Source organism: Monodon monoceros, unplaced genomic scaffold, assembly GCF_005190385.1.
Source record: "Monodon monoceros isolate NGI ecotype Baffin Bay Population unplaced genomic scaffold, NGI_Narwhal_1 Super_Scaffold_1, whole genome shotgun sequence".
Classification (NCBI taxonomy): domain Eukaryota; kingdom Metazoa; phylum Chordata; class Mammalia; order Artiodactyla; family Monodontidae; genus Monodon; species Monodon monoceros.
The window spans coordinates 63,631,855-63,652,364 of record NW_021703765.1 but is presented as its reverse complement, the minus strand read 5'-3'; the positions used below and the strand labels follow the sequence as shown (position 1 = coordinate 63,652,364).

The 20,510-nt window shown below is 46.5% G+C and overlaps 1 protein-coding gene across 4 annotated transcripts in view; it reads left to right on the top strand.

The window, feature by feature from the left end:
- The window catches only part of RNF185 (ring finger protein 185), a 28,835-nt gene extending 9,989 nt beyond the window's left edge, over positions 1-18,846 (top strand). For 2 of the 4 annotated variants that reach the window (XM_029229226.1, XM_029229236.1), the window contains exons 2-8: positions 5,294-5,516; positions 8,533-8,551; positions 10,278-10,390; positions 11,814-11,868; positions 12,724-12,855; positions 14,388-14,505; positions 16,426-18,846. In XM_029229226.1, coding sequence (XP_029085059.1) covers positions 5,341-5,516; positions 8,533-8,551; positions 10,278-10,390; positions 11,814-11,868; positions 12,724-12,855; positions 14,388-14,505; positions 16,426-16,523 — 711 coding nt within the window. In that variant the 5' untranslated portion in view covers positions 5,294-5,340 and the 3' untranslated portion in view covers positions 16,524-18,846. The remainder of the gene's footprint in view (positions 1-5,293; positions 5,517-8,532; positions 8,552-10,277; positions 10,391-11,813; positions 11,869-12,723; positions 12,856-14,387; positions 14,506-16,425) is intronic. The other 2 variants (XM_029229246.1, XM_029229255.1) reach the window with 1 other exon arrangement.
- Positions 18,847-20,510: the final 1,664 nt, after the last annotated feature.

Here is a 20,510-nt window from a genome sequence, read left to right as displayed (position 1 = left end):
CTCAACCACTGCGCCACCAGGGAAGCCCTGGACATCTCAGCTTTAGGGATGTTTTTCAAAACAAGCTGTGAACTTGTTTTATAAATGATCAGCTTTGTCCCAGATGGACCAGGTGCTGGGTGGTCTGAGATCTCTGCAGACTTGTCCCCCACCCCCCAAGTTTATCTGACCTCTTCATAGTCCCTGTGGGCTATAGTTGGGGGTTGGGTATTCTGAAGGACAAGACCTATGGTTACTGTCCCTCCCAAACTCTGTGCTGTGCTGTATTGCTTTGTGCTTGGTAGAGTCTCCCCTTAAGAGCTGATTTTCCAAAACTCTTCATCAGAGAATCTTCTGGAGTGGAAGGTGGGACACTTATTTAAAAATATAGATTCTTAGGCTGTAGCCAGTTCCAGGTCCTATTTAAAACACCAAGGGTGTCTAGGAACCAGATCTCTGGGAGGGTGCCTTGTTTAGGAAAAACAGGCAAGTTTGATGGAGCTCCTTGTTAAGGATTCTTATAATTAGCTCCTATTCTAGACTCCAGGGGTTCAATGTGGTCTTGCTCTTTTTTACCCACTTCACCCCAGTTGGTAGCACCAGGCGTTGATTGTAGTTGGTACTAGAGATCCTTTGGTTTCACGCATAAATGGATGAGTGGTGAGTTTGCTTTGCAGTCACTTCAAAAAACACAGAAGTTAAGAGCATTGCACTGTGAATTTGAGGGAAAACAAAGACCAGGTATTTAATTTTGTAAAGCTGCATGTTAAAGGGGTAACAGGTAAGAGTGAAAAGAGTGTTGATGTGTTGGAAAGTCTGAATTGGGCACAGAATTACATGTATGATGGCCTGGCCTTGGGTAAGTCCTCTAACATCCCTGGCCTGATGTCCTATGTAAAATGGAGTGAGGGTCAGAAGTGGTAGTAGGTGTGAATGTGCTTTGAAAACTAGAAAGTGAATTCAACTCAGGAGTGAAGAATGGTCAGGGTAGGGACAGGGGCACAGAACCAGCCACAAGAAGGCTACTGTGTGGTCAGGTCCAAATCCATAGGCCCTACGGGGAACAGGAGAGCTTTTAACAGGATGGCAGCTCAGATAGGCTCAGGGCCAGCTTCCTTTCTACTCTGTCCAGTTTCTGAGCCGACTGGGGCCCTCTGTTCTCTAGGGCAGTGTCCCAGTCCTACTGGGCCCATGAGGCTGTGTCCACATTTTGTTGTTCTGCAGGTGCTCAGTGGACAGTCCCCAGGGAAGGCTGCTCATTTCTGCCTTGCTGCCCTGGCGTGGTGAGGTTCCTGTGTGTGAGGGAAGGTAGGAGGTGAGGAGAGGAGGCTCCAGTGACAGGGCCCAGGATATGTAAAAGAGAGGTTATATGAGCAGCCGGCCTGGGAGTTAACCAAAACCAGTCACACATGCCTGCACCCACTCACTCAGAAAATATTTGCGTGCCTACCAGGATGAAGCTCTAGAGCTCAGGTAGGGACCACGTGGTCAGTCTGCTAAGAATTAGAATGAGAGTGATATGGTCTGCCTAGAGTTGGGACCTGCAGGCCTGTCCCAGTGCCTGGCCTGATGCATGACTGCTATTCCCTGCAAACTCTGAGTTGACCTATTACTGTCCCCTGGCCATTCCTACCCTGACACCTACCATGACCCTGATTGTCCCCTTAGGCCTGTGTGTAGGAAAATGCACTGTGCAGAGCCTTGTTGGGCCAGTGAGTGGAGAGGGCAGTGAACCAGGGTAAGTGCATGTATGTGCATCTCCCCTGCAGCAGTGGCCCCCTCCTACCTTGGTGGGTCCTCCAGGTCACTGTGTTATCGCATATGGCCACCTTAGCAGCCCTGTAGGAGGTATGACATTCATGGCCACCTTAGCAGCCCTGTAGGAGGTATGACATTCTCATTTTTCAGGTGAGAAAAGATACTCAGGCCATTAAGGGATTTCCCAGAGCTACATGGCTAGTCAGTGGTGGAGCCAGGATTTCAATACAGAACCTTTCAGGATTGGGGAGAACTAGAACATCAGGGAAAAAAAGTTTTTAAATGTACTGTTATTCTTTTGTCTGATTTTAGAATTAATACAGGTAAAAATGTCAGCTTTATAAACAAGGAGGACCTCTGAGCCCCCAGAGATAGTACAGAGATAATCACTATTAATAGTTTGGTATGTTCTTCCACTTTTTTTTTTTTTTGTGGTACGCGGGCCTCTCACTGTTGTGGCCTCTCCCGTTGCGGAGCACAGGCTCCGGACGCACGGGCTCAGTGGCCATGGCTCACGGGCCCAGCCGCTCCACGGCATGTGGGATCTTCCTGGACCGGGGCACGAACCCGTGTCCCCTGCATTGGCAGGCGGACTCTCAACCACTGCGCCACCAGGGAAGCCCTTCTTCCACATTTTTAAAGACATTTTCTAATATTTATATTCATTATTGTTGTAACAAATGTAATATTGTACATACATTTTACAGTTTACTTTTTCAAAAATGTTATTGTAAAAGTAATATCTGCTTGTCATAAAACACTGAAACAGGATAGGAATATAAAATTCAAAGTTCCCCAGCCCTCCCAATCCCAAAAATAACTGTTGATAGTTTAGTGTGTGCCTTGTAGACATTTTCTTTGCAAAATATATACTCATTTGTGTACTTTATTCTCACCTAAATAAATTCATACGCATACTCTTCTGCAACCTGGCCTTTTTAAAAAGTATCTTTTATAATGGAAAATTTTCAAGCACACAAAAATAAACTGATGGAATGAACCTCCATTCATCATCCAGCTCCAACAACCATCAACTTCCTTGTTCTTTTCTCTCTACTTTCACTTTTCCCCCTGGGGTATTTTAAAGCAGATACCAAACATCTTATCATTCCTTCATAAATACTTAAGCATACGTATATAACAGATGAAAAAATTTTAAATATGCCACTATCATACCCAATAAATCTAACAGTAATTTTTTAATATAAACTAATACCCAGGCTAAATCAGTTTTTGTCATTCATCTCACAAATGTCTTTTCCAGTTGGATTGTGTGAATCTGGTTCCAGTGAGATCCACATACTGCCAGTGGTTGGTATGTCTCAAGTCTCAGTTTGTAACTCCACACCCCACCCATGCTGTTTATTTTTTGGAGAATTTTGATTATTTGTCCCGTAGAAAGTCCCACATTCTGGATTTGCTGATTGCATCTTCCTGGAGTTGTTTAACACATGGATCTATGCCCATATTTTCTGTAACTGGGTAATTTGTTTTAGAGACTTGATTAGAGCTATGTTTTAGGGTGAGGATGCTTTGTTGTTGGTGCTGTATGCTTCCAAATCATATCAGGGGACTGTCATTAAGATCCATCAGTGAACCTGACTTATGGTTGTCTTTCCACATATATACACATAGTCCTTAATTTTTAAAAAAAATTATTTTTTCAAAGAAACGTGTCGGGTGCTTGAGCTGGAATGACAAAGAAAGGCCATAATGTGGCCCTCACAAGCAGGCTCCACCCTACGAAGACAAGACCAGATGTATATGGAGAGGACGAAGCACTGGATCATGGGGAAGGTCTTGGAACTGAGGCCAACAAGGCCCAGTGCTGCTGGCAGCCAGCTGCTCTTCTGGGACACTATGTAAAATGATGTGTAACTGAGTGAAAAAGTGGTGGTGAGCTGGCCTCCTCTCCCTGCTCATGTCACTGAGCTGCTGTCGTGGTGAGGGATGCTCATGAATCTAGAGTTCTGAGTCTATTGTGTAGAGAGGCTTCTGGGTCTAAAAGGACTGTGGCTTTTTGGTCCTTATCTCCTGGTAGTTTGGAAGCTGAAATCAGGGTGGTCTTCTGGTGCTCCATTGGTGAGTCCCAGACTTGTGGTGGGGCTGCCTGCTTTGGAGAGAGCGGGTGAGATGACCTGGTGCAGCCGCAGAGCTGGAAGGGGGCACCTGGAGACCATGGAGTCCAGTGCCTCAGTTTACAGATGAGAAAACTGTGGCCAGAGAGGAGAGGGGAGGTTTCCAAGACCAGCTAGCAAGCTGGAGGCTCGACTGTGACCAGCATCCAAGCCTCCGATTCTCTGACTGGTAGCCACCTAGCATTTCCCATTTGGAATCTCTGAGGTGGTGAGGGTGGCCAGATCAGGCTCTTGATAGATTCTTACTCTGCACCCAGAATTTCTGAGTATCTTTTGGTGGTGTTCTCGTGCTCATTCTTGTTCAACTCCTGGTGGGTTCTTTGACCTGGAGGTGGTAGTGAACAGTGGTGTGTTTCAGTATTTGGTGACCAGCTTGGTCTGTGGTAGTACAATAGTGGTTTAACTACAAACTGTGTCACGAGTCCCAGCCTCAGCTCCACATTCATCAGTCAGCCGAGAGGTCTCGGGCTGCAGTTTCCTAAGGGATAAAAGCTCTTCCTTCATTATGTTTGTATTTATCTTTCACTTATGGTAGGTACTACTGGTTTTCTGTTTTCAGCAGTGATATAAGCCTCCTCTTAAATGTTGATAGATTTAGACAAAATCAGGTATGTAGTATTCTAACCTGGCAGAAGGGGAAATGCAAAAGATTGCAGTGTGGAAGACGTTGGACCAGATGACCTTTCTGGTCCTTCCTAGCTTCCTGGGAAGCTTTCATGGTTACAGGGTTTTCTTTGTATTCTGGCGTGCACTGGTCACGACTTTCTGGCCTGAGCAGACTCGGTCGCCAACATAGAGGCCGTCCAAAGTTAGAAAACAGCCTGTGAACTTTCAAAGGATTTTTTTTTTTTTTTTTTTCCTGTACGTGGGCCTCTCACTGTTGTGGCCTCTCCCGTTGCGGAGCACAGGCTCCAGACGCGCAGGCTCAGCGGCCATGGCTCACGAGCCCAGCTGCTCCGCGGCATGTGGGATCTTCCCGGACCGGGGCACGAACCCGCGTCACCCTGCATCGGCAGGCAGACTCTCAACCACTGCGCCACCAGGGAAGCCCAGCCTGTGAACTTTCATTCTGATTGAGCATGTATTTATTTATCACCTGGGCGGTTATCCTGGGAGAATGGAAAGACATTGAGACAGGGTCCTAGTTCCTGTGGAGAGCTGTTCCGTGGAGGCTGCTCTCTATTTGTGTGGTTCGTTATTTGTGTGGTCCATTCTGGGCCGTGTTCATGGGAAGTTTCTGAGTCGTTTCTCTCTGGGCAGTGCCCCACGACTGTCATCCTCTGCAGCCTCTGGGAAGTCTACTCAGGGGTTCAGTCATAGTCTGAACTTCCAGACCTGAGAGAATACGGGGGTATTGGCATGGAGACTGGGGGGGGTGGCCTGCAGAAATGGGCAGTCATGGGCTCTCTGCCTTTCAGGATTTCCCTGGGGAGAATCTTCACTCAGAGCTTGCTGACAGCCAAGGATGGCAAGCAAAGGGCCCTCGGCCTCTGCATCTCCTGAGAACTCTAGTGCAGGGGGGCCCAGCGGCAGCAGCAATGGCGCTGGTGAGAGCGGAGGGCAGGACAGCACCTTCGAGTGCAACATCTGCCTGGACACAGCCAAGGACGCCGTCATCAGCCTGTGTGGCCACCTCTTCTGGTCAGTACCCCTTCCACTGCCCCAGAGGACACATGCCATGTTTAGAAAGCTTGTGGCCCTGGACAGCTTTGGAGCAGGTTTTCCACCCATTTTGGGTCCTGATACACTCAGGTACAAAGGCAGGAGACCTGGGTTCTCATCCCAGCTCTGCTGCTGATAAGCTGAGTGAACTTGGGCGGATCCTGTCCCCACCTTGGGCTCCCTATCCCCATTTCTAAAGTGACAATACTCTTAGTGAGCACTGCTCCATGCCACTTGCTGTGCTGAGCCAAGAGGCAGTTACAGCACGATGGTTCTGAGCAAGGACTGTGGCTCCAGACTGCCTTGCTCTGAATCCTGACTCTGCCGCTTCCCCCCTGGATAACCTTGGGCAGGGTGCTTCCACACACAGTGCTTCATTTTTTAGGGTTGTTTGGGAGCATTAAATGACTCAGGATATGTAAGAGACTTAGAAGAGCACGTAGCACATAGTAAACGTTAACATGAGCTATGATCCTAATATTTGTTACCATATTTTATATATATCAAAATGAAGTGGCTGAGTCAGTGTCCATTCCACCCTTGATGGTTACAGAAGCCCCTTCTGGCTCTGAAAACCTGGGTGAATGTTGAGATTTTTTTTTTTTCCCCTCTTGATTTTGAGTTGGACCTTGAAGGGCAAATTGGGGTAACTAGAGGGATGAGAATGCCAGCTAGGTGAGGTGAAGAGTGTGTGCCACCCCAAGGCAGACAATTTCTAGGGACAGGCAAATGTGCTGCTGGGTTCATCTGAGACCTGAAGCTGCTGTATCCCTCTAACAGCACTCTGGATGGGTATTATGGGCTGGGGAGTATTAGGAAACAAGATTGTTAAAGGAGGATTGGGCCAGATTATCAAACCCAGATTTAACTGAGTAGAACATGGAGCTATTGAATGTTTTTGAGCAGGGAAGCGGTGTGAAGAAAGGGTCATTTAAATAATATCTCAGGGAGTTTAAATTGGCAACAGTGAAAAAGATAAATTTATTGGTGAATGAGTAGAATGGGGCAGAGGTGTTTTTTTTTCCTGGAGGCTCTTGCCCTAATTTTGAAGTTTTATGCAAAAACTGTTGTCATCAGGACTTCCCTGGTGGTCCAGTGGTTAAGACTGTGCTTCCATTGTAGGGGGCACGGGTTTGATCCCTGATCGGCGAAGTTCCACGTGCCGCGAGGTGCAGCCAAAAATAAAAAATAAAAATAAACAAAAACTGTTGTCATCAGCCCTCTCCTAGAAATTGGAAATACTCTAGTTTTGTGATTGAGGTATCATAAAACCAGGATTTGAAAGAATGAAGAATTCAGTCAGGGTACCATTGGAAAGAACACAGGTTCTAAAATGAAAGAGATGCTTCCAATCTGAGTGGTTTGTCCCTAAGCAAATCTACTTTCCTCTCTGTACCCCAGTTTCCTTATCTGTGAAACAGAGATAATTGCACTCGCTCAAAGGTTAGTGTGATGACCATTCCGTGACATTGACAAATGAAAAGCTATTTAGCCACAGCTCAGCACAGCACACAGTCATTGTTTAATGAATGGGAGTAACTGTCATCATTGCTATAATCCGGAACTTTTCCCAGAGGAAAAGCACCCCCACTTCTCCCCCATAGCTTTTTTTTATTTTTTTTGCAGTACGCGGGCCTCTCACTGTTGTGGCCTCTCCCGTTGCGGAGCACAGGCTCCGGACGCGCAGGCTCAGTGGCCCTGGCTCACGGGCCCAGCTGCTCCGTGGCATATGGGATCTTCCCGGACCGGGGCACGAACCCGTGTCCCCTGCATCGGCAGGCGGACTCTCAACCACTGCGCCACCAGGGAAGCCTCCCCCCCCCCCCCCCATAGCTTTTGAGGGAAGCTGCCGCTGGAGAGCTGCCGTGATTTGGAGTGACCTCTGCTCAGTTTAGAATGGAATTGCAAGGTTAATGTTGGCGTCAGGTGTCTGTTATGTCCAAGGAGATTGTGTGTCTGGATTGTGAGGCTAAACTGTGGTTCAGTAATTGGGAAAGGAATTATCCTCTGAGTCCAAATTTTACACAGGTTGAGAAGATACATTATGTGAGCGTCAGAAGCCATGTCTACATTTTCCACTGTCCTGGCATTTGGTAGGCGTGCAGTAGATATTTGTTAGCTGAATGGATGAATGTAGAGAGAAAGAAAAAATTTAAATCTGGAGTTAGAGTAACTTTTCCTTCAATTCTGTAGATGTCATTTTTTGCACCCAGTGCTGGGTGATAGAGGGACAGTAAAAGGAAGTCAGAAGACTTCTTAGTCCTGGTGCTGCAGGCAAGTCGTTTGATGTTTCTGAGTTTTGTTTCCTCATTTGTAAAATGCGAAATTGAGCAGCAATCTCTGTAGTGTAAGTCACTAAGCTGGAGGTAGCCCTTTCTGCCAAGCAGCTTCCCCATCTTTCTATTACCTAAAGATGTTTTTACGGTAGACTTGAACTTTTAAGCTGCTTCCTGCCAGCAGAGCTCTCAGGGCTGAGGACAGCCTGAAGATTTTGTAAAACTGGATCTAGATCCACACCTTCCCTGTGAGGCTGAGGAGGCTGTGAACCCACTGAAGTTGAGTCTAAAATAGTGCGTGTGTGCATGTGCATGTGTGCATGAGTATGCCCCTGTGAATTTATCTGCACAGAGGATCCTTAACTTTTATTGGATTCCTTCAGAGGCCATAACCCCTCAGAGGTCAGGTTGTAGAGAAGCTGGGTCTGGGATGGTCTGGGACCTGGGGGTCTTCACAAGTAGTGGGATCCTGGAGGTGGAGACTGGTGTCTTGTCTCCATTGCTTCATTTTTCCTGTGATTTTAGCTCAGTCTTTTCTAATTTCTGATAACAGTGATCCCCACAGACCCTCAGTGGGGTTGCAGTGCTCCACAGTTCAATCCTGTTTTCCCATTTTTCTCCTCCTACCTTACCCGGTGTTTCTGTTAATGAAATAATTTTTCTTCCTTTTCCCCTTTCTCTTTCTCCTTGATGACTGGTTGCCTTGGGGACTCTGGCAGTTGGCCATGTTTACATCAGGTAAGATGCATTGCATTTTACTTTGTCTTTCATCAGCTGTGGTTGCACAAGACACCCCTAGTCTCAGGAGACTACTGTCAGAAGCTGCAATCTTCCCTGCTTGTGGACTCATTTGCTTGCTTTCCCCCCAACCCTCTTTATACACCTGCCCACTGATAGGCAGTTGATGAAACAAGAGGTCAGTGTTGTACCCAGGAGGGATGCTCCTGACTCTGCTGTTGATGGCCTTTGTGGCCTTGGCAAGCTACACCTCTCTGGGTCTCACTTCCTCATTTGTAACTTGGGTTGGATGTGATCGTATGTTAGGTTTTTATTGTTGAGACTGTGCCTCTATAAAAAGCACCTCCCATCATATCAACAATCCCCCCTACCCTTATAGGTCTTGAAAATGTTAGGAAGGGGGAAACTTCTTTGGTCTCAACAGAGAGCTTTTATGAGAGGGAAAAAGTCTGTTTTTCCAGCTTCTTATTATTATGAAAACTAGTTAGTAAGTTTTCTCCAAGACCTAGGCGCCTGCTTGGTGGGACAGAGGTGAGTCTGGCACTGACAATTGGCTGTTAATAATCGCTGCCAGCTGTCTCCATGGTTGTTGTCATTGGAGCCCCACACTTGTAGGTGGCTTGGAAATGTGGAGGGGAGGAGAAAAGTTCCAGGCTGCTAAAGCCTCAGAATCTTGATGGGAGAAAGAAGCAGAGAAAGTGAGAGGGGTTTCCACTACATTTCAGGGCGGTGCATTTTGACCCCAGTGGAACCTCTAGAACATGTCTGTTCTAAATCTGTAAAGAGCACATAATACTTAAGTTTTCGAGCTTTTGACAATAAGATAAAGGAAATAGGATATAAAAGTCATTAAAATGCTGCCTTCTCCTTGGCCCTGAAGTCCTAGATTCACATTTATATGATAAACTACATATCACTGGGTCTAAAGATATAATTTATGCTCTAAGATAAATGTTGAATGTGTGTGGGTGTGTGTGTGTGTGTGTATAAAATATTTATTTAATGTCTACAAGGACACTAAGGTAATATGTTTTTATCATTTTAATTTTGTTTTTAAGAAAGTTAAAATGATTTTAATACAACCAGTGAAAGGGCCTGAAAAACCCAAAACAGGACTGTTGTTTTTAATTTTGAAAGAAATAGTTGAATACAAAAATCATTGAAAGTACATAAAAAACACTAAGCAAATTTAGATAATAAGAAAAATCTATCCTTTAGCACATAATAAATCACCAGAAAATGGTCAGCTTATTTCCAGATGGCTGATGTCTAAGACACATAGTTGTTGAGGAAATACTGTAAAAATGAGAAACACAGAAAGAAAAATCTGACTGCCAGGGTCATACAATTGATCCGTCAGGGAAGATGGAGATTTAAAGTTTGTTCTACTTGCAGCCTGACCTGTGACTGGATCTGTCAGACCTCTTGACACAGCTGCAGGCCTGCAGTTCCTTCCTGTTGTATTGCTGGCAAGCCCCTGAGAGAACAAAGCATTAAGAAGCCTGTTTAATTATGACGGCATCTAAAGGCAATTTTGATTTCACCACTAGTAAATATTTATTGAGTGCCAGGAGCAAGAATCAGAGAGTTGGGTTCCTTGAGGTGTTCCCTGCTGGTGCTGGTGTTTGCAGTTTGAGGGCGCTGGTCCCTGTAGTTCTCCTACTGGCTCTGACTGACCACCCTGGTGGGCTTGTGCCATTCACGTGGTTTTCTCTCCTGCTTGCAGTGGTTGGAGACGAGACCTAACAGACAGGTGTGTCCAGTTTGCAAAGCTGGCATCAGCCGCGACAAGGTGATTCCCCTCTATGGCAGGGGCAGCACTGGGCAGCAGGACCCCAGGTGAGGCCATGGGGCCCCTCTCACACACACTCCTCCCCTTGGACACGAATTCACTTCTATTCAGCACCTCCTCACCCCACCCTTTAGTTAGTGTTTACAGACCCTCCATTTCAAGGCACTTGGCATCCAGATGGGAGTCAGCCAGGAAGGAAGGGGAACCAGGTTGCCATTTGCGGGGCTGTGATACAGATGTGCTGTGAGCATCTGCCAATGGACAGGCACTATGCTAGGCAGCGCACAAGACACCACCATTGCAAGTATGCAGAGTGCTGTGAAGGAGCCTGGGAAGCAGGGTGTCCAGCAAGAGAGTCTGCAGGGTGGGAGGTGGGTGCTGTAGCAGTGATGTCTAAAGTCTGGGGGGAGGAAATGGGGGTCTGGGAGGCTTTGTGGAGTTTGAGATTTCTGGAAATGGAGGCATTCTGTTGAGAACCTTCATGGAGTGGTGCTCGAGTGTGCACATAACACACCCACGCACACTTTTCCCAAACTCCCGACAGTGTCTCTTACCTTCTTCCACCCCACTCCAGCATACCCTATACCCAGACATATTGGACTTCTCTTAAAGGGACTTATTTATGCTTTCACCTTCATGAGCCTTTGTATTTGTTGTCTATTTGCCTCTTCTGCCCTCTCCAGTCCTGCTCAACCCCCTTCTTCTCCTCTAACTTCTGCCGTCTTTTATGAGCAACCCTAAAGTTACCTCCTCCTTAAAGTGGCCTTTCTTCCCCACATTAGTTGCTTTCACCCATGCCCCCACTCCATTTAGTTGACACCTCTTTTAAAGAAGTCCCTTCCACGCTGTAGTGTGATTGGTTGTAGCCCCCTTTAAACCACGAGCACCTCAAGAGTAGGATCTATCTTCAGTCTTGGTAGCATCCTGCCTAGCGCCTGATGGATAACAAGCCCTCAGTCCAGTATTTGTGGGATGAGTGATGGAAGGGGCTAGGACCCAGAGGTCCTAGAGAGAAAGAATAGTGTAAAGTACTTGCTCAAGAGTAGTGGGAGGTAAAGCTGAAGGTAATGGGGCAGAGCAGAGAGACCCTGAATCTCAGCCCTCTCTGCTGACAGGCCATCTTCTGTTTGAATTTGGATTTGGGGTTTTTGACATCCGTGACCCAGGTCCAGGAAGGTGCCTGGCTGACAGTTGTAACCAATCTGGGTATGGCTCTCTGTGAGAAGAATAAGCTGAGTGCAGTCTGATGAGCATCTTGTAACAAATGGATTTTCTCCCTAGTTTTCTACACACTAGGGAAAAGCAATTGCATGTAGAACAGAGTTAGTATTTGGTTTAATTTGGCATAAGTTCATGTGCCGGGCATGAAAGGGGGCCATGGCCCTGACCCTGTTGGTGAAGAGCTCCCCCACTCAGGGAACAGGTCAAAGCATTTCGTAATAGACTTATTTTACACCGTTTCTGTTTCAGAGAGAAGACTCCTCCCCGTCCTCAAGGACAGAGGCCAGAACCGGAGAACAGAGGGGTGAGGAAAATTCTAGGAGAAGGCTTCTAGAAATGAGCCCATGGCTTTAGAAGTTTCCCTCTCAGCCCTACATTTTTTCTCCTTGATTATAAAAGTAAAGGAAAATTTGCAAAATACAGAAAGGAAAAGAGGGGAGAAAATAACTTATAATCACACCATCCAGAGATAACCAATGGAAACACATTGGTCTATTTTCTTTTCTATTTTTCTATGATTATCTATACACACACAAATTTTATAGATCTATTTGTGTGTGTGTGTTTTATAGATAGATGTTTGTGTATACGTATATTTTTATTTTTACAATATTTGGCTCCTGTTTTGTAACTCTCTTTTAAGATTTTATTCTTTCTATATTTAGTGCCCTCTGTGTGCTGGGCCTCATTCTAGGCACTGGTAATATATCAGTGAACATAGTAAAGATCCCTGCCCTTATGGAGTTCACAGGCAGACCTTGGAGATGCTTCAGGTTTAGTTCCAGACCACCACAATAAAGCGAATATCACAGTAAAGCAAGTCACACAATTTTTTTGGTTTCCGAGTGCATATAAAAGTTATGTTTACGCTATAGTCTTATTAAATTAGCAATAAATAGCATTATGTCTAAAAAGTGCATACTTTAATTAAAAAATACTTTATTGAGGACTTCCCTAGTGGTCCAATGGACAAGACTGTGTACTTCCCAGGCTCTGGTTCCCAGTGGAGCATTAGCTCCTAACCCAGGAATCCAAGGCCCCAGGAAGCCAGAGGCCCTGACTGTGAAGACTGCACATCAGATGTACACGCCAGTGCACATCTCTGGCATTTACAAGCACCCACAGCCACCGGTGATGTTTTTTGCCTACTCTGCCCCAGGAACATAAACCTACCAAATGTGAGGACTTGTGGGATTGTACAGGTGTTGCTGGAAGGGAGGCCGGAGGGCCAGTCCTCGGATTTGCACTGAATGAAGTGGTGGTTCCTGATGAAACAGTTGCACCTTCCTGGGTAAGGCAGCCTTGATCTCAGGAGCCCTCAGACTCAACCAGGCTAGCTCTTAGTTGGAGGTTTTTCTGCACTGAGGAGATGGAAACCAGTTTTTCTTCCCTGTAGGTCTGCCCTCTTAATAAATCTGCTGTTAGGCTTTATAGGTAGTGCTGCCCATCAAGAAGTTTGGAGCTGGGTGCCAGGCTATGCTCAGTAGGGATAGGGAGCAGCCACTTGCATGATTTGCAAGAGACTCACAAATGAAGGCCTATCGGCTCTTCGTGGAGAGCAGTTAGTCCAATAATTTTTCTTTTCTTTAATTATTTTTTAATCAGTTCTAAAGATCTACCCAGGGATGCAGAGGAGAAGAGGAATTTTTTTAAGATGTTCACAGTAATTAAGAGCATGGGTTTTCGGACCATACTGATCTAGTTCCAGATCTAAACTCTACCCCTTACCAGCTGTGTGACCTTGGTCAAGTTATTTCATCTCTCTGAGCCTTGGTTTGGTCATCTGTAAATGTGGGTGATCCTAATGTAAGAATTAAATGCAATTTGAGTGTACTAGTGCTTAGCACAGTGCCCAGCACAGAGTTGGCACTTAGAAAATAGGAGTTAACCTATTTACAATATTATGATTCCTTCCGAATCTTTTCATGTGAAAGATGATGCAGTGTAGAACATATTGGGCTGGCCAAAAAGTTCATTTCCACCATCTTATGGGAAAATCTGAATGAACTTTTTGGCCAACCCAACATTATAGGGAAAAAAGGCTGAGGATGATACCAAACTGCTGACAGTGGTCATTGGAGGGAGGGGTTATGAAGTGGAGGGTGAACAAGGAGACCTCTGATTTTCTGTGTTATTTATTCCTGTAATGTGTTAATTTCTCATAGCAAGCATATATTACTTTTGTCATCAGGAAAAAAAGTGTTTTGAATTTTTAAAATTCTCTGTAACAATATTAAAAGAAAAATCTTAGGGAAAATACTTATCCATATCTTTTCCACCTACATACATATTGTCACATACTTGTGACCATGGTGTTCAAACAATTTTGTCTGAAAGCTTGGTCATAAGAGTTTTTCTGTGTTGCTGCATAGTCAGCGTAATGTATCGAAATTTTGATCATGACCTCCATTGTTGGCCAATTAGAGTTCCACTTTTTTTGCTCTTATAGATAATGTGTAGCTTGTTCTATGTTCCCTTGTAATTGGGCATAAGAGTTGTTGACACTTTGGCTGTTATAAAGCATGTAGAAAGTTTTATTGGCTAGTGTGGGACTCTGGGAAGGAACCTGGAGCTCTGAGAACACTTACTTGCATCAGCAGAGAGTTTTACTTTGGGTCAGAGCCAGTCCTTTCTGGCATTCATAGCTCCTTAGCTGGGACCCCTGGATGGCCAGGAGGGCGGAGGAGCCACCAGGGTTTCTCTGCCTTGAGATCTAGATGGGAGGAAAAGAGGGTGGGGAAGAAATGCGGGTGCCACACATAAGGTGACGTGTGACAGGTGAGGAGAAACCTGCCTGTTCTGAATTGCATTTCTTCTACACAGGGATTTCAAGGGTTTGGATTTGGAGATGGTGGCTTCCAGATGTCTTTTGGAATTGGGGCATTTCCCTTTGGCATATTTGCCACAGCATTTAACATAAACGATGGGCGGCCTCCTCCAGGTAAGACCCTATTCTCTTGGTGATTTTGCTTGAAGACTCCTAGGAATTCAGCAATATGTAGGATAATCAGCCTTTTCAAAATGTGCTAAACTCTTTTCCGATTACTGGTAGTCATGGTAATGATATTGCACACTTAACCAAGTATTAGGCACAAGCACGTTCAGAGTGCTTTCCATTATAAACCTGGGATCCCCACAATGAGCCTGTGGGATAGATGTGCAATTAACTCCATTTTACAATTCAGAAAATGCTTAGTAATGTTTTCCAAGATATAACCCATGCCCATAAAATGAAAAAGTATATACTCTACCCAGCTGAGTAAAAGCCTAGTTCTGGGCGTATACCCCTGACTTTGACCATTGGGGGTGGGGAGGGGCCAGGTGACTGCAAGGAGTCTGGGCCTCCCTATTTTCTGGCATCTCTGGCCAGCTTCCCTCAGGACACACGTAGGGCTGGTCCTAAGCCCCAGCCCTTTGGGAACCATGCCTAGGTCTGCCACCTGCTTCTACCTTTCTCCCTCCAGCCAGCTTGAGAGTGCTGGCTGCAGTTGGTGTAGGGCAGGGCAGTGAGGTAGGTGCCCTGGGCTCTATCGCAATCTGACGCCCAGGCCCAGATCCTGACCATGGAGCTGCAGAGCTGCTGAGGGCGGTTGAGCTCTGCTTGCACTCAATGGGGCCTCGTGTGCTGGGCACAGTGTGAGGTACAGAAGGGACCAGTGCGTGGCTCCTGGCCAGGAGCTTAGGCTCTAGGGACAGTAACCTCTCCTGAGCCATCCATTTGTCCCCTGCCCCCCGACCCAGGTGCTTGGCACATAGCAGACAATCGGTAAGTCTTTGTTGACTGCCGGCCTGCTTGATTCCATCAGCGTGCCTAACTGGGGCGTAATATAGCACTGAGCGATCTTGGGACTGCCCTTCCTTACCTCATCTGCCTCAAAGGTTTCTCCTCTGTTCGCATGCTGTTTTATCAGAGGAAAGAGACCCCAAAGGGCCAGGCGTGCTCTGCTCTGAAGGAGGGACAGGGCCCCGTGGAAGGAACACGCACCTGCCTGCTAGTTTATTTCCATCCATCCTGGTCCAGGGCTCACCCGGGTTCCCCAGGTAAAGAGAGTTCACAGCCAGGCTGTGAACTCTCTTTATCCCCTTGGCACACTCAGACAGTTTTCCCTTGTTGTGTGTGTTTGGTACAGTTTGCCCATCTGGGATGTAGTTTCTCTTAACTCTCCTTGCCCCACAGTCAGGACAAGGAGCTCTATGGAGTAGCTTTTCTCAAAGCAGAGAGGAGTGGAGACCCAGGTTCTCAGCCCACTTCTGCCCCTAGTTTGCTATGGATTGAGGGAGACAGGTTGTTTTGCCTCTCTGGGCTCTAGTTCTCATCTCTGGAAAAGGAAGGCACCTCACGCGGGGCTCCCTGAGACCCCTCCTGACTCATCAGTGCCAGAATCTAGAAACTCCATGACTCGAGAGGCAGTGTGTGGAGAGGCTGAGAGCACAACTGTGGGCTCTCCGCCAGCTCATGAACCTTGAGATCTTAGGCAGGTCACCTCATACCTGTGCTTCAGTTTCTTTTTACACAGAATGGGATAATAATGCCCAACAGGCAATAATGTGTATACACAGCAGCACACACAAGCTGCTTAACAAATAGTAGCTTTTATTTTTCCCTCCAAGACTTTCCTGGTTTATTTGCACCTGGAGACAAAACCCTCTTAGGACGAATGGGAGACTTTGTCCTCATTGTTAAATTTTTATAATTTGAATTTTGTTTTGCCTAATATTATTTGGGGTTTGGAAATATTTTTAGTGTGCAGGATTCTGTTGTAAAGAGATGAAGGTTGATGCTCTCGACTTCTGACTCCAGTGGGCAGTGTGTGCAGCTGCAGCATTCTCACAGCCTCCCTCCTCCCTCCTGTCCCTCCAGCTGTCCCCGGAACGCCCCAGTACGTGGACGAGCAGTTCCTGTCACGCCTGTTCCTGTTTGTGGCCCTGGTGATCATGTTCTGGCTATTGATTGCCTAATGCTGGGCTCCCGGCCTACATCCATGCAGGGCCTCTGGACCGGTGACATGCCACCCCCACTCTTGATGTTTGGCTTCCTGGCTAATCCTGACCTCTGGAATCAGTGGGGTCAGTGACACATCAAGGAGTTTTGCTTCTCCATCAGAGCTTTGGGACTCAAGACCAGTTGTTGAGGACCCTGGAGTGAGGCCACTGCTGTAAACACCTCAGGCCTTGGCATTGAGTCATTTCTTATGGGTTACACCGTGAAATCCTGTCCCAGCCAGCTCAGCAGGTCCTGACTCTGCACAGGAAAGAGGCAGGAGAAGAGGAATTGTCAGTACAATTTCACCTGAATTTAATATTAAAAAAACAAAGGGACGAACCAAATATGGAAACTTTTTTTCATCTCTTTAAATACCCCTTGGTAAGTGGCCTCTGAAGTCAGTGGGACTCCTCGTATAGAGAGGTTCCCCTTCCAGATCGCAGTGCTATTCTGTCCTATTTCCTCTTCAGCAGAGATGCAAGAAATTGCTGTCCTATTAAGATCATAATTGCAGCAGCTGGAGCTGGAGTCAATTCATGAATTCACCAGGGACCCAAAGATCTATTGCCTCTGGGCTGTGCTCAGTGTCTTTGGCTCCAGAGTGGCTTGAATGACCTCCTGGTTTCCTGGCGTAGATTATCCCCAGAGACATGTGGTTTCCCATCAGTTTTCCCCCAAAACTATGCACATCTGCCTCCCTGCCAGAGGGCACCCATTCTAGATTACTGTTGAAGCCAGGACGGACTGCGTGTTAGGAAAGACCTGCAGTCGGGACTCAGGTGGGATTCGGAGCTCAGATGCAGGAATGGCTGAACAAGCAGCCTTGTCCCTAAGGCCGCAGAAGCTCCAGGTGCATCCTTTCCCAGACCCCACAAAGGAAACTGGGAGCCTTGTTGGGTCACCCCAGCTGCATGTTGAAGACCACCCTCCTCAGAAGCCAAATTGTCCTTAAAGAAGAGTCAGGGAAAGGGGAGACCCAGCATGTGACTCTGATTTTGGTATGGTTTGAAGACCTCTTGTGTGTGTGCTAAAACCAGAGAAGCACGCTACTCCAGAGCAGGCAACCCCTGGTGGTTTGTAAAGCTGGGCGCAGAGCCCAGGGAGCCTCAGCACAAAGATAGGATGTGGTCTGCCTGTGGAAGTCATCCTCTGGAAACTTTCAGGGAAGTCGTTCTTCCCAAGCCCTTGATTTGTTTTTCAACTTCACAAGCTTCTTCTTCCAAATTTGACTGAGGGAGTGTGTTGCCAGCAGGAGAACAGTTCACCTGGTGGAATGGTTCTCGCTCTGCCAGTCTGGCATCTTCCTAGAAATCCAGGCTCTTCCAGGAGACCCTTAGGGTAGGGGGAGATGGACTTACTCTGAGGGCCTCTCTGTCACTTCACCAGTCCACACTGCTCCTGAGTTTACCCCCAGCAATAGCCAACAAGTGGTTGAAAGCTCCACCTATTGTTTGTTCCAGATATGGTTCTGCATAGCGTGTGGAAACCGAGACCTTGAGGAAGATGAGGGAAGCCCTTCTCCTCTCTCCACTGCACCCCCCCGCTTCCCCTCTTACCTTTCAGTGCCAGAGTTCAGTGTTTAAACAGACAAAATACAAGTATTGAATAGGTGGTTCATTTGCCGAATCCACTTGGTAGGAATAAGCCACCTGCTTTACGGTGTGCCTGATGGATTTTAAAGATTCTCTGGGCACCCACTCAAGAGTGCTCATTTTATCACCTGGAAATCCCAGGTCTGACGGGCCCTGGTTTCTCAGTGCAATGGCCCCACCTAGTGATGGGAGAGAGGACTTCAGTCAGATGGATCGAACAGAAATGGGTTTCCAGAAGAAAGGTTAAAAAAAGAAGGGTTGTAGGTAGGAAGACAAATAACTTTGACCCTTTAACGAAGAGGAGTGAGCCCAGGAGAGCTCCACCAGCAAAGGCATCCCAGGAACCTGTTAGCAAAGCCAGGTTGGCCATGTGCCCTTTGATTTTGAACCTTGCAGGTCCCCAATCATGCTCTGCCAGGAGCTGGGGCAGGAGAGCCGACTTGGGACTGCTGGCCCAGCCCCAACAGGGAGGTCCCTTCCCAGTGCCCCCGCAGGCTCACCACCTCACCCCTCTGCTGAGGCAATTTTCCTTTCTTTGTGTGTGTTTTCTATGTTCTTGGCCCCCAACCCCTCCTGCCACCTTTGTGGATTAGGACCAGGTCCCAACCACAGTCAGAAAATAATACCGTGTACACCTTGACCAGTCACTAATTTTCACTGTTGTAAAAGTGATTTGATTTAGAATTAAACAAATGGTTTTACATAACTGTGAGCTGTGGACTTAACTGTGTCAGGGGAGTGGGGGGCAATGGGTTGAGGACTGGTCTGGCCCCCGCGAAGATTGAGGACGAAAGTCTTCAAACACCCATGGATAATTAGAAATGAGAAGCATAGGCTGGAGGCCTGGCTTCATACACAGCCCCACCCAAGGTGTGACCTGTCTGACAGGCAGACCCAGTCCTCATATAAGTGTATGGAATTCTGAAGGTTGTGGGCTGCCACCCTGGAGCTTAGCTTGTGGCCAAAAAGAGCCTTGAGGAGAAGCAGGTTGTTCCGTGTCAGCATCTCTCCCCATGTTCTTTGACAAGGCAATCTGGCCTCCAGCCAAGCCCTCTACCTGTAACGGGGCATGCTGCTCCGTAAGGTTCCGTGAGGTTCTCAGCAGAATGTGAGATGGAAGATGGTGATATTACAAACCTGGCCCAGCCTTGGGCTCCCCAGCACATCAGAGCTACAGGTCATCCGTCTGAAAGGAGTTCTTTTCTCCCTCTTAAACTTTGACCTAACAGTTATCAAATTGAATAGTGCCAAGACATAGTAGGAAATGCAAAGGTAAGAGAACTCCAGGAATTCATAAGCCCAGTAAGAAAAGGAAACAAGACACAGAAGTAGAACAGGACAATAAGGCCTCCATGTACCAGTTGTTCAACCCCCATAGCCATCAACTCAGGTCTAGTCTTGTTTCATCCCCACCCTGACACTGTTCCTCTCCCGTACCTGCACTGTTTTGAAGCAAATTCTAGTCATATCTCACCTATTAAGTATTTCAATATGCATCTCAAGGATTTTTAAAAATATAACCAAGATACTCTTTTATGTACCTTTAAAAATTGATGGTAATTCCTTAATATCATGTATCCAATCATTGTTCAAATTTTCCTAGTTGTCTCATAACTCTTGTACAGTTTGAGTTGAGATCCAGATTAGATCCATACGTTGCTCTTGGATGTCTCTTAAGTCTGTTACATCTGTAGGATCCTCTTCTGTCTCTTTTCTTTCCCTTGCAGTTAGTTTGTCCTGTTCAGTTTCCTACAACTTCACTTTTGCTATTTGCATCACTGTGGTATTAACAAACTCTTCTCACTCTTGTATTTCCTGTAAATTGGTTGTTAAATCTAGAGGCTTGGCCAGATTCAGGCTTGATTTTTTTTTTTTTTTTTTTGGTAAGACTATGTCATGAGTGGTAGTGTATACTTCTTGTTGCATCATATCAGGAGACACATAATGTCTGGTAGTCCCTCTTTGTGATGTTAGCAGCCCTTACTGATCATTGTTGAGAACAGCACTGTCCAATATAATTTTCTGCAGTCATGGAGATGTTCTCTGTCTGCACTGTGCAACACAGTAACCACTAGCCACATGGGGCTATCAGGCACCTGAAATGTGGCTAGAGTACTGAAGAACTGAATTTTTTGTTTTATCTCATTTTAATTTAAATAACCACGTATGGCTAGTGGCTACCATATTGGACTGTGCAGATTTAGATTAGTTCACAGGGGTTGCAAAATGATATAATTGAAAATAACAATGTGTTAAGGGTTTAGAAACAAGACTGCACTTCTGGCAGAATGGGACAACAAAATTACAGAGAACGTGGGGAGCAGTGGGGTTGTGGAGGACAGCTGGTGGTTGTAGGAATGGCAGAATGTT